We start from the raw sequence: 17,849 nt of genomic DNA, 5'->3' as shown, positions 1-17,849 counted from the left end.
AGGTGTTTTATCGATCCCTGCTTAAACACACTTCTTCAGATGTGTAGAAGTAGGGATACATTATTGTGGGACCAAGTTGAATGGTCCTGCTAAAGAGTCAAGAGAGAGTGGTCTGAAAAAGAGAAAATATCCAGTGAACAGCAGCAGTTTGGTCCATAATGTCTTGTTAATGTCAGAGGAGAATGGGCAGACTGGTTCCAAATAATAAAAAAGATGAAAAAAAGGTGTGTGGAACAGGGATACATCGAAAACCTGCAGGACAGTCTTTCTGATTGTTCATTTGTAAAAGAGTTATAGATGCAGATATCAAAGCAAATACAAAAAATTAAATAAGTAAAAAGAATGCTTTGTCTAAAAAAGTGTGAACACATTATTCATGAAACTATATGACAGCACAATACTACTTTTGGTTGACATTTATGTCCCCATACAAACCGTTTAACAACCATCCAGCTTAAACTTTTATGTTGCAATTGTTTCATGATCAAGGACTTTTTCAGCCTCGCAGTGCTTTGCTGAGTCATGCTGTAAGTTTATAGAAAAAGGAAGGAGGGAAATGAAAAGATGGTTTCATAGATGGCCACAATGTAAAGTTTTTGTTCTCAACTAGCTTCCTCAAGTTGAAGTTCCTTTTATCTGTTGATTTTATGTTTCTACTTTCCTCACAACACATGCTTTCTTTTTACCTTCTTCCGTTGCATTAGTGTGTGTTGCATGACATTTAGATGGTATTGTACTCAACTTTAAACATCTTTTTTTTCATTACACATTATAGGGATTTGTACAACTGTGCATTTTCCCACATGCTTTAACATGTCATGTGCTGCTTGTTATCTTCACACCCAACATGATTTTATTATAGATTTTCACGCCAAATTGACTCCTAATTCTGGAGTCTTTTATTTAACCCTTTTCATGCATAGTGGCCATATAGTGGACATCTATTTACAAGCTTTGTTCTTGCATATTCATAAATAAGGATGGTATATTTGTAAATAAACCACTTCAGTGGCTGTTAGTGCATCAGCCAATGTGTTTCCACTCACTGGAGAATAAATAAATGTTATAATGGGACATAATGTAGTTATACAAGTTTGCCTTTGTGATAAATAGGAAAACAAAATAATACAGGTATATTTTATAGAAGATTTACATGATATAATTATGATTGTATATTATTTTATAAATATTTTATACATTAAAATAAATCATGATAAATTCTAAATATTACAAATAAACAAAAAAAAGTATAATTGAATAAGTCTGTAGAGGTAAAATACTGTATTTAAAAAATGTTGCATTGTTTTTTATTTATTTGTGCCTGACGGGGTTAACCTCATTTGAAGCTACTGTAGCAAAACTGTTGAAATATGACCACAAAATGCTCGTACAAAACAAGCTGGGTGGGTATTTCAGGCTTGATGTGAAACCAAAAACATAGGAAATGAAAATCTAAAAACAGATATTGGTTTAATTTCTTTTTCTCCATCTTCCCTGCAGTTCTTATAAATTCACGCTTGGCTGCAGACAAGTGTGAGACAGGGAAATTTCTCTTAGTCATTTTATATTTCTCACATGTAAAAACATCAAATGGGTGAGGCTTCCCCCTGAAGTCATGGTGTTATGAACCAGTTGCCACCTCTCCGCCCACCAGTGTGCAGCATTTCTAAGAACTGCACCTCTTACTTCGTCCAGTAAAGGAATTTACAGTTGGCCAGACTTGTTTTTGGTTTGATCAATGTAGGACACTCCCTTATTAAATCAGGAATGAACATTGTTTTCCTTCATTGTTCTTGCTTATTGGTGTCATGACAAAAGCAAGGGGCCTCACTGAGGTATTGTGGGATGTCTGGCCTGATATAGACTTATAAACTGTGACCCTGCGTGAGGGCAGATCATCCTCGGTCATTTATATACATGACTACTCGTTGCTGAGCTAACTGACAACAGAAACTGACACAAAACAGGTTCATTGTAGTTTTGTGTGCATGTTTTCGTTTTTTCAGATAATCTTAAATTGAGAGTTTTTCTATTATTTAAGAAGTTTTAAACAAAGAGAGGCCATGTTTTAGTTTTGTTGGCTAAATGACTGTTTCAGCCCGACATATTGACACACTTTAAAGCTCAGACAAACTTTTTCAAAGGCTTGAATCAGAGTTCAATGTGTTCATTTCATGTGATGATATACATACTGGATTGCTGTTCAGTGTAGGGCTGGGCGATATGACCTTTTAGTAATATCCCGATATTTTTATGGCATGTCACGATATACGATATATATCTCGATATTTACCTCAGCCTTGAATGAATGCTTTGGTGCATACAATCACATCAGTAAGATGATTTTGTGTCTCCATTAAAACATAATTGTTCATACTGCATTAAGATATGCTGGTTTTAAACATTCATGCCAAAAGGATGAAATTGTAACGAAGCAAACTGATCAAAACCGTATTTATTGAACAGTTAAAGCAGTGGCAGAAACATGTCATTTTAAAACAAAATAAAGTGCCTTCGCATGATGTAATAAATGCAAGGTATGAAAATAGGTGCTCTAGGGGGGGCTTTTCAAATGATGAACTATTATAAGGCTTTGCTTTATGGATACGTTTTTGACTTATCGTGTATTTTTTTTAACCGCTAGATTTGTCGCTAGTCGCTTTTCACAGGAAGTCGCCAGATTTAGCGAGAAAGTGTCTCCACGCTGCCTCTCATGACGTAGCACGTAGCTCACGTTATGTACGTAACGAGGTGCGCTTGCTTTAACTCTCTGTGCAAAGCGGTGCAGAGTCGAGGAGGAGGGAGGAAACCCCGCCCACAGCTAAAAACACCTGCGTGACAACAGGATACTCGAATATGATGAATATAGACATTTTCTATATCGCACAGAGGACTAGCAACGATATATCAAGTATATTAGATATATCACCCAGCCCTAGTTCAGTGTAATGTATCAGTGATCAGAATTAACAGTACATAAAACTGTATCCTTAAGTCAGACAGTAGATTTTTTATGTAGGCCACAGCTGGGTGAAATGGCTGTATTTAACCCCAATAGTAAGTTAACTAAGTAAATTCGTTCTGAGCATGCTCGTTACCTCGTCCTGTCCCGATGACGCGCGTTGTTTTACCTCCCGTGTTCGGTGCTCTATCTTTCTTCTCCTTCTCAGTTGCTGCAGAAAGTGAAGTTGTATGCTTGTGATGAGCTGCTACTTCAAATTTATAATGAAAATAGTGGCAAAACTGGAACTTATTATGTAGTTTTTACAAGTTATGACTGAAAAGACGAGAATCAGGGAGCCAACTTTGTTTATTTCCAGTATACATCATACGTCATGTGCCCCAGCTGTCCAATCAGAACCCTTCCCAACCCGCCGCTCTAAAGAGGAATTAAGTGAGGACGTGTTTCATGTAAACCTTCATTTGGAATTATTATTTTCATGTAAACTCGTCGAACAATACGTTAATTCCGAATTATTTAATTCCGAATTATTTAATTCCGAATTATTTAATTCTGAATTAAAAACATCATGTGACCATACCCATTATTTCCCCAGTCTCTGGAATGACCTGCCAGAGAACCTAAGGCTGAAGACAGCATTCATAATTTTCAGAGCAGACTCAAAACTCACCTTTTTAATTGGACTTTAACTTAGTATTGATTGTCTTTTTGTGTATATTTTAATTCATTTTAACCAGCTCATTTTAGGGACATTTTATTCTATTTTAAGATGCTCTTTATAAATTGAATTTTGTGATATTACTTTTTTTTTTTTTTTTTAAGTATTTACTCTTTTATTTATTTATTTATTTATTTATTTTGTATTTTATCATGTATTTTCCAGTTTTCGTCAGAGAGAGCCCTCTGTGCCAAGTGTAATGTTGGTCTTGGCTTTCACACCATTGGTCTTTTGACTAGTGCTGCTGTGGTCTGGACGAATTCTGGTCCAGATGCTTCTGTGATTGTGTTTTCCTCATCGGGCTCCTCTGTGCTCAGGAATGTATAACTAGGTGTATGATGATAAAGACGAGCATTAGAAATGGGTGTTGGGTGAGTGTGTGTACGTTAACGCAGGGATCCTCATTACACGTCGTTGAGGACTGGTGTCCTGCAGGTTTTCCAAGTGTCCCAACTGCAACACACCTGATTCAAATCAATGTGTATTTAGCAGACTCATGCAGAGCTTGTTTGAGTCTGAGTCTGGTGTGTTCCTGCAGGGACACTGGGAAAACCTGCAGGACACTGGTCCCTGAGGACCAGGATTTAGGATCCCTGCGTTAAAGTGTGTGGGAAGAGCAGAGCTGATGGATTTTTCTTTGTTGTGCTTTCATAATGTGGATTTGTAGGAAAGGTGCTTTATAGTTTGATTTGATTTGAATGTTGTAGATTGCCAAATAAACACATTTTTTGTTAGCTGGCATTGATCCAAAACATCTGTATTAATCTTGCCTTCTGTTTTTCCTCTGACTATGTGTTATGTGACTGAATTTACAGTAAGGTGATTGTTCATATGTTTCAGCCTGAAGTGATGACTGAAATGCTTCAAGACAACAAGTTAATCGGATCTTACAGATGCAACATTGTCTGGAAAACCTATTTGTTAATCACAGCTGAGCTTTGACTGACTGTATTTTATACTTTAAATGAAAAGAATAAAAAAGTTAGCTTACTTGTGGAGCTTATAGAGAAGTGTTCTGTCACACTGTATACAGAGTGGAAGGAGAGGTAAAGCCAGTCCTCGTAGTTATTGGGCTGCTGTGAAAATTAGCTGAAAGAAAATCAAATTTGACCAAAAGCTTGACAAATTTGACACTTTTTTTTATTTAAACTAAAGAATTTAAAGAAATATTATGGAACTGTTAAATTCAGAAATAAGGAAAGTTGTAGGTTTTCTCAAATCTCAAGAGGTCTCAAATGGGCCTAAATACACCACACATACTTAAAGAAGAAGTGTATATATTAATGCAGCCCTTTTCCTATTAGTTTCTTCTTTTCACATATTTTTCTGTTTCTTCAGAACGCTGAATATTTCTGAAATCTTCACCAGAAAGCAGCCAATGGAGAGTACTTATCAACTCGCGGCTGGCTTAAACATTTCCATTATAACACTGTTTTCTGACAAAACTCTGACTTCATAACTGCAGCCTCAAAGCGACAAAATCGCTTTCCAAGTAACTACAAGACGACTCCAACATCCACAGAAAACATTGGAGGTGCCAGAATGTCTTCCACATCATCGCATCACAACATCGATCATGCTTCTGTCAATAGCTGCATTCTCCTCTTGCGCACCAGGATTATAACAGCATTACAGTTAAATGGTTGGACTCCAAACTTACTAAAAAACTGTCACTGTCACCATGTTTGCTCACAGGCTCAGAGTGAAAACATATGTAGTAAACACTGTGTACAGATGTCACACCTGAACTTATTGCTTTCCAGTTTAAGTTTAGAAAACTACTGGGATTTTCTCATGTACAAAACTACCCATAATTGGCAATCATGACATGATAAAACCCATTCATTCATTCGTTCAGTTCGATTAAGTGTTGCAGGGAAGCTGGAGCCTATCCCAGCAATCATTGGGCGAGAGGCAGGGTACATTCTGGACAGGTCACCAGTCCATCACAAGGCCAACACAGAGAGACAAACAACCATTCAAACTCACTCATAGGGACAGTTTAGAGTAACCAGTTAACATAGCATGTATGTCTTTGGACGGTGGGAGGAAGAAGCAGCACCTTGAGAGAACGCACACATACATGGGGAGAACATGCAAACCACACAGAAAGGCCACCGTTCCAGCCTCCCACCAACCACAGTGCTAACCACTACGCCACTCATAAAACTCATTATGCTACAATTTCCTAGTCAACAATATGACCATTGAACAGTATAATGTGTGATTTAGTGTTGGCCATGTTGGATTTCAAGGATTTCATAAAACACTGATGGAAGTTGCACTATTATATGTATGACTGATTAAATGTGACATGCTAATAAACAGTTCTGCACTTCAGATATAATCATTTTCTCATGTGCATGTTTGAAATATTTCATTTTGAAGTTGTAGCTTGAGAAGTTCCTCCAACATTCTGAATTAGAAACTTAACTTGGCTGAGAATTCCCGATGTGTTTTCCTGCTAGGAACTCCCAACAGAAAAACAATTCATTCAACATCTGTTGGATCACAAATGCACTTTATAGTTATCAATCTATGACTGATGCATCCACTGATTTCTGTAAGACAGCAGTCAAATAGTTCTTTTCTTTACTACAGACAGATTAAACATTGTGCGTTTGTAGCTTATGTGAATGATTGCTTTTCTGTTGCAGGTGGTACAGACTCCACTCTAAAACAGGAAAGAAGGAGAAAGAGCGGGGAGACATTCAAGTCACCATCCAGTTTATCCGAAACAACCTGACAGCCAGCATGTACGACCTCGTAATGAAGGACAAGGGATCCTCCACCTTCAGTAAGCTGAAAGAGCGTATTAAGGGGAAGAGGAGCTCAAGCGACGACGACTCCTCCTCGGCTGTCCTGCCAGGTGGATACGGGTCTCTGTACCGATTACGCCAAAGACTGCCAAGCGACGGAGGTGGAGAGGAGGATTATGAGGACGACGAGGGGGGTGAAGTCCGTCGGAGTAAAATGAGGACCTTCTTCTTCAGGGGAAAGTTGCGGAAATCGTCCGACACTCGCTCCAGCACCTCTCTGGGCTCTGAGAGTAGCGAGTCATCATCGCGAGGTGGGAGCCTCAGTCCCACTGCTGGCATCAGCGTGGTGGTGTCTGACCTCTCAAACTCTCCCAGTAACAGCAGCAACCTGACAGTAGACAGCCCAGGTGAGAATCGCCAGTAAACCAAAAGCTTGTTGTCACTCGGAAGAACATTCAACATTTCTACACCCAAACGTATCTGTTTGTTGGAAATACACCACTAGAAAAAGATATTATTCCCTGGTTATTGATTTAACTTGACGTCTAACTGCTTTTACTGTTTTGTGCTTTTCTTGTATTATTTTGCAGACCACACAGCGAACACGTCACCTAAGTCATCCTCTCTCAAATGTGAGTTTGGTGATGAGGCTGGTGAGATCAGCATCGCAGTGCCTCAGCACACTGTTTGTGTTAACGGAAGCCATGCTTACAATGTCCAGCCTCTGGACCCTGGCTCAGGAAAACCTGGAGGTTGTTTAGGCCCCGGCCCGTTGCAGAAGTCCTTGCCTCTCTCCGTGTCTCTACAGAACCTCAGCACGCGGCCGGTCACAGACCTGCCGAAAGGCCCAGTGGGGGACGGGCGTCGCTGGTCTTTTGACAGACCTGGTGAAGCGGAGAAAGCTGCCATCGCAGCGGCCCTGGAGAAAAGTGGCCCCATGACGGTCGAAGAAGAGGAGCAGCCTGAACAGACTGCCCTGCCAAAAGCTGCCTCGTCATTTTCTGCTTCCAAGGCGGAGTCTGAGATCCATGGGAAAAAACAGAAGAGGAACTTGTTCTCGCATGGGCGGAGTGAGTCTGCAGGGAAGGGTCAAAGTCAGTCAAAGGACGTGTCTGAACAGGTCTCTGCTGTCACTGAGGAGAAACACAGGGGCTGGTTTGGATCAAAGGACTTGCACAGCAAACCCAGGTGAGATGCACTCTGTGATCACACAGGAGACTAATTGTACACTCACAGCTTCATTTGTTACAGCCTTAAGCAGATGATCAGCAATCATTTCAGTACAATTTTACTTTAAATGAAGAAGATCAGGAGCAGTCAAATTGAGCATGAGAGCAGCTGCACAACAGTGTCATCGATGACAAAGATATTTGAAAATGTGCTGGATTTTTACATTTTTGTTTCATTTGGTAGTAAATAAATCAAGACAGAGTAGTTTTCAAGTGTAGGCAGTTGAGATAGGATACAAATGTACCTTTCAGTGATAAACAGTTGAATGTAAGTGTATTGATAAAATTGACAAGCAGGTTTAAAAAAAAAAACTTAGAGTGTAGCATAGATAACTAGATAATGAACATGCTGTAATTCTTGCTTTTTTTTTTTCTATATTTTTCAGTTATCAGTGATTTTTACCTCTGCGCTTCACCCAACTATGACAGGGGCACCCACATAACCCATCTGACATGTTTTTGTGTACATATTAAACAAGTTGATGGGTACATTTTGACCGATCCAGGGTAGCAAAACCGGTCTTTACAGCGGAATATCATTAATGCCAATTGCAGTGCTAGCATTCTTGGTATGTATGCCATTAAATTTGTCAGGCTAGCAATACTGGCTACTATAAATGCCAGACTAACATTAGTGGCTTTTATTGCTAATATCCTTGCGAGTGTTTTTTTTTTTTTTTTTTAAATACTAAGCTAATTGTCAGACTAGCATTACAGGTAAGCTACCAGCCTGGCTAGTGTTATTGTTTTTTATGCCAAGCTTATTGTCAGACTATAATTACTGGCGTATATGCTAAGCTAACAACCTGGCTAGTGTTATTGTTTTTTATACTAAGCTTATTGTCAGACTATGATTACTGGCGTATATGCTCAGCTAACAGCCTGGCTAGCATTATTATTTTTATGCTAAGCTTATAGTCAGACTATGATTACTGGTGTATATGCTTGGCTAACAGCCTGGCTAGCATTATTGTATTTTATGCTTAGCTAGTTACCTGGCTAGCATTACTGGTTGTCATACTATGCTGGTTGCCTGGCTAACATTACTGGGACTTATGATGAGCTAATAGCATGCTGTTACTTAACACCCAGACATAAACTGTTACATTTTCAAAAATGCGGGGCCTTTTTTTTTGTCAGTCAGCAGATATTTCTTTTCAAGGCTGGAATTTATTGATTTGGCATAGAATTAGATTATGAGTGCTATGCGTGAGTAAAAATAGAACGATTACTATATTTGATAAGCTTGAAGTGGAGTTTACACTTTAGATGTGCCCTTATAAATTAGGGTCAAATTTCAATGTAGTTGTTTACTTCCTGTGCACCAGCATCATACCTCCAGTTCTATACACATTCCTTCTGGTCCCAGTCTCTAGTTATAGCAGGTATCTGCAATGCAGATGGAGAAGGGGAGCTGCTCTTGTGAAATTAGCCTCATCCTCGCTTTAATGTGGTTGAGTTATATTGTTTCATTGAAAAGAAATGATGGTGTCAGTTGGAAAATCATTATTCTGTTACAGCTTGTGGATGAGAGACGTAATTTGTGTTTGAGCCGGGAGGAGGGAAGAACATTCCCATCTCAGTTTAGATGCACTTATAACATAAGCACATGCTCAAATGAGTAATTCATTTTGAAAGTGTCATCTGATGTACAGAACTATCTCTTCTACTACTCCCTTAAATGTGTTTTACATCAGATGTTACAAATGCTCAGAAGCCTAGGTACATGGGAGCTCTTGCGCAATTGCTGATGAAATAAGGACAGCTTTGCCAGATCAAAGTACACAAATTACTCTGCCAGTTCCATTATTCAGAATCAAATTATTTTAGATTATAAAGAATAAGATGGGGAAGGTGATGGGGTGGTGGGTAGCACTAAGTAATGACTACACCCAAATGTTTCACCACAAAAAAACAAAACATCATTTATCAAGGTAATCCCAGATAAAGCAGAGGCAGTGGGGTTTTAGAAATATTTCAATGCAATTGTAAAAGTTTGGATTTGTAGAGGTTCCTGTATTGACTCTTGCTCACACAGGCAAAGTTTCACCAGCCTTAACAAGGTTTTTGCAATGGTGGGATCAGGCTATGCAATATGTACATTTAACCATTGACCATTGTACTTACATTATATCCCAGACCTACTCTGAAGTTGAAGGTAATAGAACCGTATGCAAGAAGTACTATGATCTATGTGTGAGTAAGCATCGTCCAAATTACCATAAACCATAAAGTCCGACTTCTTGTGGGCTTTTTGTTGAAATGAATATTTCGACACCTCCATACAGTAATTTTTCATTTCTGTTGCAATGTTTGATGTGAAAGAATGTTTACAGAGCCTCCATATTCATACTTGTTTCAACTGGTTGGTGTCATGACACCCTTTGCCAAAAGGCTGTAGTCCTGAAGTGAAGAGTAAAATAAGATGAAAGAAATGAAATGGCAGCAGAGAGCTATTTATATTCAGATAATACACTAAGACACATTTCTACTACGTCTGAAGACTTTACATAAAGCTGTCTGTGTGGTATTTTAATGAGAATTCTGCATAATTTTACATTTAAGATTTGATTTGACACAAAAAAACCTTCTGCCCTTCCTTTCACAGCCTGGTGGTTTCACCTAATCTAGAGCCCAACACTGACCCCCACCCACCACCCTCTCCACCTGTCCACCACCCCTTGGGTACCCTTGTAGATTCTTTGGTTTTTACACTGCATCACACTAACCCCTTCTGCCACTCACATTCCACACCACCTCCAATATCCCCCTGCAACCCTTTCTTCTCTCTCCTGCAGCACAATCCTTTCTATGAAGAAATGCAAACCCCTAATAGCCTAAAACCTTCGCTGCCTCTTTTGCCCTATCTTTCCAGCTCCCGCCCTCCCATAACCCAGCTCTTTCCTCAGCCGAGTAACGCCAACTCTGTCCTGCCCCATGACAACCCAACCAAAGAAGACTCCATCGTTGGTGCTGATGCAAACAGCGAAGAGAAAGTTGGGAAAAGACCTCTTCCGCCACCTCCCACAGAAGAGAGAAAGACTCTTCCTAAGAAGTTGTCCAACCCTTTTATGTCTGTAAGGGAGCTTGAACCGGACTTCGAGTGGGATGAATCCTTTGAAGCATTTGCAGCTGGCAGGCTGCAGTCTCCTGAGGGCCTCGCTACAGAATGCAGAACACAGCAAAATACACTCACTGACCATCCACTGGAACACTGCAATAATAAAGCAGCATTACTACCAGTAATAGATGCTGATGAACACACAAAGGTTTATGACTCACTAAATCATCGCCCTGGGGTAGAATTTATATCTCAGGCACATGAGGTCTCCAGCCAGGAGCCCAGCCCTAACACACATTATCTGGACACTTTTCCACAATTCCTTGAAACAATCCCAGAGCACAGAAGCTTTGAGATAGACGATGTGGCTGAAAACACTCCGACTAACTCTCCAACATTGCATGCTCTCAATGAAACCAAACAAGGCAACACTACTAATGATTTAACCAACACTAACACTAATTCAGGCCCTTTTGATGTCTCACAAACACAACTCAACAGCGGCTCTCCTGATCCTGTGTCATCAGGCCTCGGCAGTTCAGCAGAGGAAGATGGCTTCTCCTGTTTCTCCTCTCACTCTGAAAAATTCTCTGCATCCTCCTCTGAGGAAGCTGAAAGCAGCATCATCCACCTGGAACATTTCTCTGAGTCAGCTGCAGGAAAAAATATAAAGCCCTCAGACTCTAAAGATGGCATTACTGAGTGGTCAGATGATCTATATTTAGTTAATGTTGCCCCGCAAAGTCCTGCCCAGCATGAAGGTGGCAATGGTGAACATGTAGAGTTGAGTGATTCAGAGGGGTCTTTAACTTTGCAGACATTGGAAACAGAAAGTACAGGCAGAGATGCACCAAACATTTCTATGGCACACCCTGATCTGTGGCCGAAACCATTTGAACCACAGTCAGACGATGAAAGTAGAGACCAAAGTCAAGAGGAATCAAAGGTCAGCGATTGCTCTGTGAACAATGCTACTGCTGTGATTCTTGGCTCTCCAAGTGATGACGTCTCATCCACTGGACCATCTTGTCAAATCATAACTTCCTCCCCTGAAATCAAGCTTGGTTTATCGGAAGAAGCTCTTGAGAACACTGGGGTCAAGGAGCAGGGTACCAGCCATGACTTTCTTGTACCTTTTAGCCTTTTTGGTGGCTCCCTCAACATCAGTAATATTGCAAACAGTCCAAACCAAGACTTTGACAGCAATTTGTTGCACACACAGATGTTCAATCAGAGTGGCAGCAGCTCACTGAAAAGCCTTTATGTCAGCACTGACTCGCAGGAATACCAAACCTGTGTATCCTACCAGTCCTCCAAGCTTGCCAGTATCTCTGAACCAAATGAGACTCTTCACTCTGCTAATTTGACACTGTGTGGTGAGTTGAGTGATATCCAGACAACCTCTGGTGATGCTAAAGGAGAAACCAGCCCATTTGGTAAGTTCATAGAGTCCTGTGAGGTTCGGGAAAAGATGGCAACACTTGAGGAAAGCCTCACAATGGAAGATGGATTGGAAGAACTCCCTGCATCACCACCTCCCTCTTACATGGCCGATAATCCAAAATGCTTCAGTGAAGAAGAGGTAGAGAAACCGTGTGGTGTTCCATCTGACATGTTCTCAAAATGCTCTGAATCACAAAATGCTACACTACACCGCTCCCAGTCCGAAGGTAGCCTGGCACCTGCCTTTGACCTACCCTTCCTACCCTCTTTTGGGAGCGATCCTGGTGCAATCCAGGAGTCTTTTTCGGCTCGTGTAGGCCCTGACTTCCCTTCTCTGTTCCCTTTGGCGCCTTCTTTAACCCCTGAAAGCAGTAGCTTCCAGGTAGCGTTCTTTGCCCCTCCTTCCCTTTCAAACATTTCAGCGACATCGCCGCCCAGCGCTCCACAAGGCGCCGCGCCAAAGCTGGCGCCAGAGGACATAGAGCAGCAGGAGATGGCCGACCCGCAGAACAGGTGAGGTTGCACATGCTCTGTGCTGGTGGAGAGAAATTTCAATCCTGTCATCTCTTCAGTCTCCCGCTGCTCCGCTTCCGCCTGCTTCTCTTCTATGCCAATTGTCGGGGGCATTCTCCTTTGTGGTGTGACCCTCTATTTTTCATCACTTTGTTAAAACGCACACACTCACAGGCACACAAACTGGTTTTAACAGGACTCTTCTGCAGGTTTCTTGTGTGTGTCCTGGCTGTGGTAACAGGAGGGGAAACAAAGCCTCAGGCCAATTAGCAGTTATTATTTTGCCCTGATCACTGCCATCCCCCTTTACAACACACAAACATACACACAGACCCTCCCTCCTCCCCACTGGGCCAACCACCGTTCACACACACACACTGACATGCTCATTTGCCAATACATCAACCAGAATTGGGGCTTTGTTTTGTTTTTGTTTTTCTTTTTTTTTTTTTTACAAGGAAAAAAAGGTGTTGTTTTGTCATTTCCTTTTCACCTTGGGGTAATAACTCACTTAACACAATTCTGCATGTTTGATTACACCTATGCATGCAATTAAGTCACTGGTTTTAAGATCATTTTAATTCTAATTCTTTACTGTGTTTTTCTGAGAAAACTTACACCTGTCAAACCTTCTTTGTGCTTGATCACTGAAGTGTTACCCTGAGTTTGAACATGTTCCCGTATGTCTGGTGTCATATTGGAGGGCTAAAAACATCACTTTATGCTCAAATAATAGCGAACCCCACAAATCCCAGGGCTAAAGAGAGACTGTGACAGAGTGCAAGTCACTGCTGGAAGTCTTGTAAATGTAGGTCATTGACACAGGAAACTGTCTTTCCTGTGCTATTGTCGACTCGTCTCAAAAGATTTTTCAAGTTTAAGTATTCGAGAGCTGGTATGTGGCTGTTTGTTTGCTGGCTTCCAAAGAGGAAACTATAGTTTCCAAACATAATATTGTTTCCAAAGGAAATTATTGTTTCATCTGTTATTCATTCTGTGAGTCAGAAGAAGAGATTGTTGTGATTGGCTGAGCATTTGCAGTGACTGAATAAAAGATAAAAATATATACATATTAACATTCAGCTTTCAATGCACAAAGCTACGTACAGATATTTCTTTTACATATAAACTTGAAAACTTGTGTGTGATCAATTATTTCTTTATTGTAACAATGCTTCATGGCAATAAATTTATACAGTTAGAGAGCATGTTTATTTCCCTTTTAAATGCAGCCACATTTGTAGGATGAGCAGCAGAGTTAAATAACAGTGGTCCCAGGACCCTGTCAGTGCAGTAATCAGCATAGCATTCTGCACGTCTTCTCTTCTCTGACTTTATTATCCAATCACAGTGGGCAGAATCTTAACTCATAAGTAAGCATAATGTTCCTGCTCATGGTTGGCTTCTATTGCACAAGTTTGCCTTCATTTTGTAAATATAATATGAAAATTCTCCAAAAAATGCTGCAACTTGGTTTTGCAGCGCACCAACCTAAAGTTGCCCAATGGCAGTGGACGCTAACTACAGGCCTCAAGATCTACCATCCTGCAGGTTCTAGACTGTGTACATGTTAGGGCTGGGCGATTAATTGGATTTTAATCTCAGTACGATCTGGGTTTTTTAACAATCATTAAAATAAAAGGGTGTGATTATTTTTCTCTTTGCAGTTTCCTCTCCTGCTGTCTTCAGTTGCCAATCGAGCGGCATTGCAGCGCTGTGCTGTAAACTCCTCCCACAGCCGCTTTGCTTTCATTCAGACACTGTTGCCAACTTGGCGAGTTTTTTAGCTAAGTCTGGCGACTTTCAAACCGCCTTGGTGACTTTTTTTTTTTATTAAAAGCGACTCGTGACAAATCTAGCGACTTTTACTGGAGACTTTTCTGGTGTTTTGGCGACTGACTTGAAGGCACGTATTGTTCTCCAGTTACATTGTCCACAAGAAGCAAGAACTGCGTTTTTCCTCTAGAGGCTGCAAGAACAAGAAAACAATTATTTTTCATCTGGTCCGTTCATGCTCCACGAGAAGCCCGTCTGATGGAGGAGGGGTCACTGCGGGTGGCGATGTCTGCTTTAATGTGCAATGAACCCGGTTGTTACCTCCGCCAAGTAGGTTATGTGTTTACCAGCTTTATCTGTTTGTCTGTTAGTATTCAAGATAACTCAAAGAGCTATGGACAGATTTTAATTAAATTTTCAGGAGTTTTTGGAAATGTGAAAAGGAAGAACTGATTAAATTTTGGTGGTGATCCAGATCCCCGTTTGGGACCAAGAACTTTGACATGATTCTTTAACATTGTGCTTGGCAGAGGTCTGTGCTCTCAGAGTGGTTTTCTGGTTTCATATTTAACGAGCAACTTCGTCCGCCACGGGGCGGGTTGTGCACGCAGCTGGGTCCGTGTATTTTAATGCCACATGTCGTAAAAATGTCCGAAAGCACTCAGAGACACAAGCCAGTCTCACAGTCGGCTCCAGCTGCAAGTGCAATGTAGAATAATTGCAGTAGTTGTGGAAGTTCACTACAACATGGTTTATATTTATCTATTCAGTTTACATCAGTATTTGCACTTTGTGAAGACAAAGCTTCATGTTATTTGATTGTTTGCTAAAATTTGTGGAATCCTAAAGGCATTGTTTAAAAGCTACTGTTTATCCATTATCTTCAACAAAATGGAATTTACTTAACATTAATTGTGTTAAATAATCGAGATCTCAATTTCAGTCAAAATCGTGATTGTAATTGTTGCCATAATCGAGCAGCCCTAACACATGTAGTCGGGTTTTTGTTAATGTGTTAATGTTTTAAACAAATCCATCCACATCTATTCGCATGTCTGCGTTGTTAATGCATTCATAAGCAAATCAAACCTTTAGGCGGCAGAACCGCCCATAATCCTATCCAATCAGAATAACCTTCCATTTTACAACGTCACTTCTACAAAACACGCCTCAAACGTGATCTGGTTAGGTAACGGAAAGTAGCTGTCCTTAATCTCATACTTCCCTGTTGGTCGTCTATGTGGAGCAGTACTGACGGCAGTGTAAAAACAAACACAAAGCACCTGGACAACGGATAATGCCAACACAGTTTTGAAAAAAATGTCCCATATATGACATCATCGGATTTTTTTGTTGCAGACAGCGAAGTTTTAAAACTTAAAACCCCCTGTTATATATGTCAACGTGCAGACGTGCAAACGCAGTATTCGCAAATTTTCACTTTGGTCGGATGTTTTCTTAAAGAATCGTTTTTAATTGCATCAGTCTGCGGTTTTGTGTGAATTACAGGCCAAATTGGATAAAAATATATTTGTTTTGTGAGATATCCGGCTACGTGTGGACAAAGCCTCATTGTTTCCCTGCTGCAGCACACCAGTTTAAAATGAAACAGTTCGCCAGCAGCTTGTTGTCAACGTTTGCCACCAGCCTGTTAATGCCCCGTTGGTTTGATTCAGGTGTGTTGTGGCGGGGGAACATAAAAGCTGCAAGATAGTACTGGAGTTGGTGACCACTGCCCTATGGCATTGGACTCTGTACCAGTAAAACTTGGGATGTTTTGGAGCAGATACTAATCAATCACTGATGTAGGATCCGTAACATGTACTGCTAATCAGACATCTGATTAGCAGCTCCTTGAGTGCCAGAAGCTCAAAACAAGTGTCAACAGCAGAATAAGCTGTTTGGCAGTGCAAGAAAAGATTTAGCAGGTTTTTCACTTTTTGCTCTATTCTGTCTACATGATCCCACACTGCTTTAATGACGGAAGTCCAGGCTCCGCAGAGGATTCATCACTCCATCAGACCTGTTGTTGATGATTTTTAGTCAAGTTTATGTGTAACTTGTCATATCTTGGCCTTCTTGACAACCTTCATTTGGGATAATTTTACTTCATCCTATAGATGCTTGCAGTCATTTAGGGTTTTGTCTTTCTGTGTTTAAGTGCAAATATCAAAGTTAACTGCGAACTCATCTCAGAGCCTTTTTTATTATGTGGGACTTAATAAGTAGGTGGTGTTGTACTAAAACACTTTAGCTGCACATGGTTGTAAATCTGCAGGCAGATGTACACATGTAGCCGGTTTTTTGTAACACTAAACACATTCCGTGTGTTTACATGGGAGTTTTAATTCATCTTTAATTCCCAATAAAAGTTAATTCTGCTTTAAACTGATGAAAAACAACCATGTAAACACTTAAATCCTAATGCAAATTTCTATTCGGAATTAAACTTAATTATGATGTAAGTAGCTGGTTTATTAGCATTTTAATTCCAAACTATTTAATCCCTCTGTCATGTAAACCTTCGTTCCGCTCTAAGTTAACTCCAGTCGTTCTGAGCATGCTCGTTACCTTGTCCTGTCCCGATGACGCGCGTTGTTTCGCCTCCCGTGTTCGGTGGTCTGTCTTTCTTCTCCTTCTCAGTTGCTGCAGAAAGTGAAGTTGTATGCTCGTGATGAGCTGCTACTTCAAAATTATAATAAAAATAGCAGGAAACTGGAACTTATTATGCAGTTTTTACAAGTTACGACTGAAAAGACGAGAATCAGGGAGCCAACTTTGTTTATTTCCGGTATACGTCATACGTCACGTGCCCCAGCTGTCCAATCAGAACCCTTCCCAACCCGCCGCTCTAAAGAGGAATTAAGTGAGAACAAGTTACATGTAAACCTTCATTCAGAATTATTACTTTCATGTAAACTTGTAGGAGAATACGTTAATTCCAAATTTAATTTAATTCCATATTTAATTCCGAATTATTAATTCGGAATTAAAAAACATCATCTAACCGTACCCATTGTTAATACATTCAGAGGACATTCATGTGGCTTTTGAGTATAAACACTGGTCGCACATGTGACATTGAGCATTTTTTGTTACAGGTAGTGACGTTTCGAAACCTAAATCCTCGGTTATGTACGTCCACATGTAGATGCGCAAACAGAGTAATTGTAAATCTTCACTTTGGCCAGAGGTTTGATGCCGTAAATTTGTGCTTTCATGTGGATGGTACATCCAATCATGGAAAAACATTTTTGTTTTGTGAGATGCCCTGCCTGATGTACTGGGTCACTTCTCTACAGCGGAGTTGGGTCTGAGTAGGGTCATGATTTATGGTTAAAAGCCTGGTTAAAAAAAAAAAAAAAGTACCACACATATTTTACAAGAA

The 17,849-nt window shown here is 40.4% G+C and overlaps 1 protein-coding gene across 1 annotated transcript in view; it reads left to right on the top strand.

Moving 5' to 3' along the window:
- The window catches only part of rab11fip5a (RAB11 family interacting protein 5a (class I)), a 36,231-nt gene that overhangs the window by 15,646 nt on the left and 2,736 nt on the right, over positions 1-17,849 (top strand). Inside the window, exons 2-4 of the mRNA XM_079261686.1 lie at positions 6,338-6,846; positions 7,030-7,627; positions 10,277-12,685. Of these exons, the coding sequence (XP_079117812.1) occupies positions 6,338-6,846; positions 7,030-7,627; positions 10,277-12,685 (3,516 nt within the window). The remainder of the gene's footprint in view (positions 1-6,337; positions 6,847-7,029; positions 7,628-10,276; positions 12,686-17,849) is intronic.

The sequence above is a fragment of the Telmatherina bonti genome (assembly GCF_933228915.1).
Source record: "Telmatherina bonti genome assembly, chromosome: 22".
NCBI lineage: Eukaryota > Metazoa > Chordata > Actinopteri > Atheriniformes > Telmatherinidae > Telmatherina > Telmatherina bonti.
The sequence above is the reverse complement of the archived record's forward strand: the minus strand, read 5'-3'. Positions and strand labels throughout refer to the sequence as shown.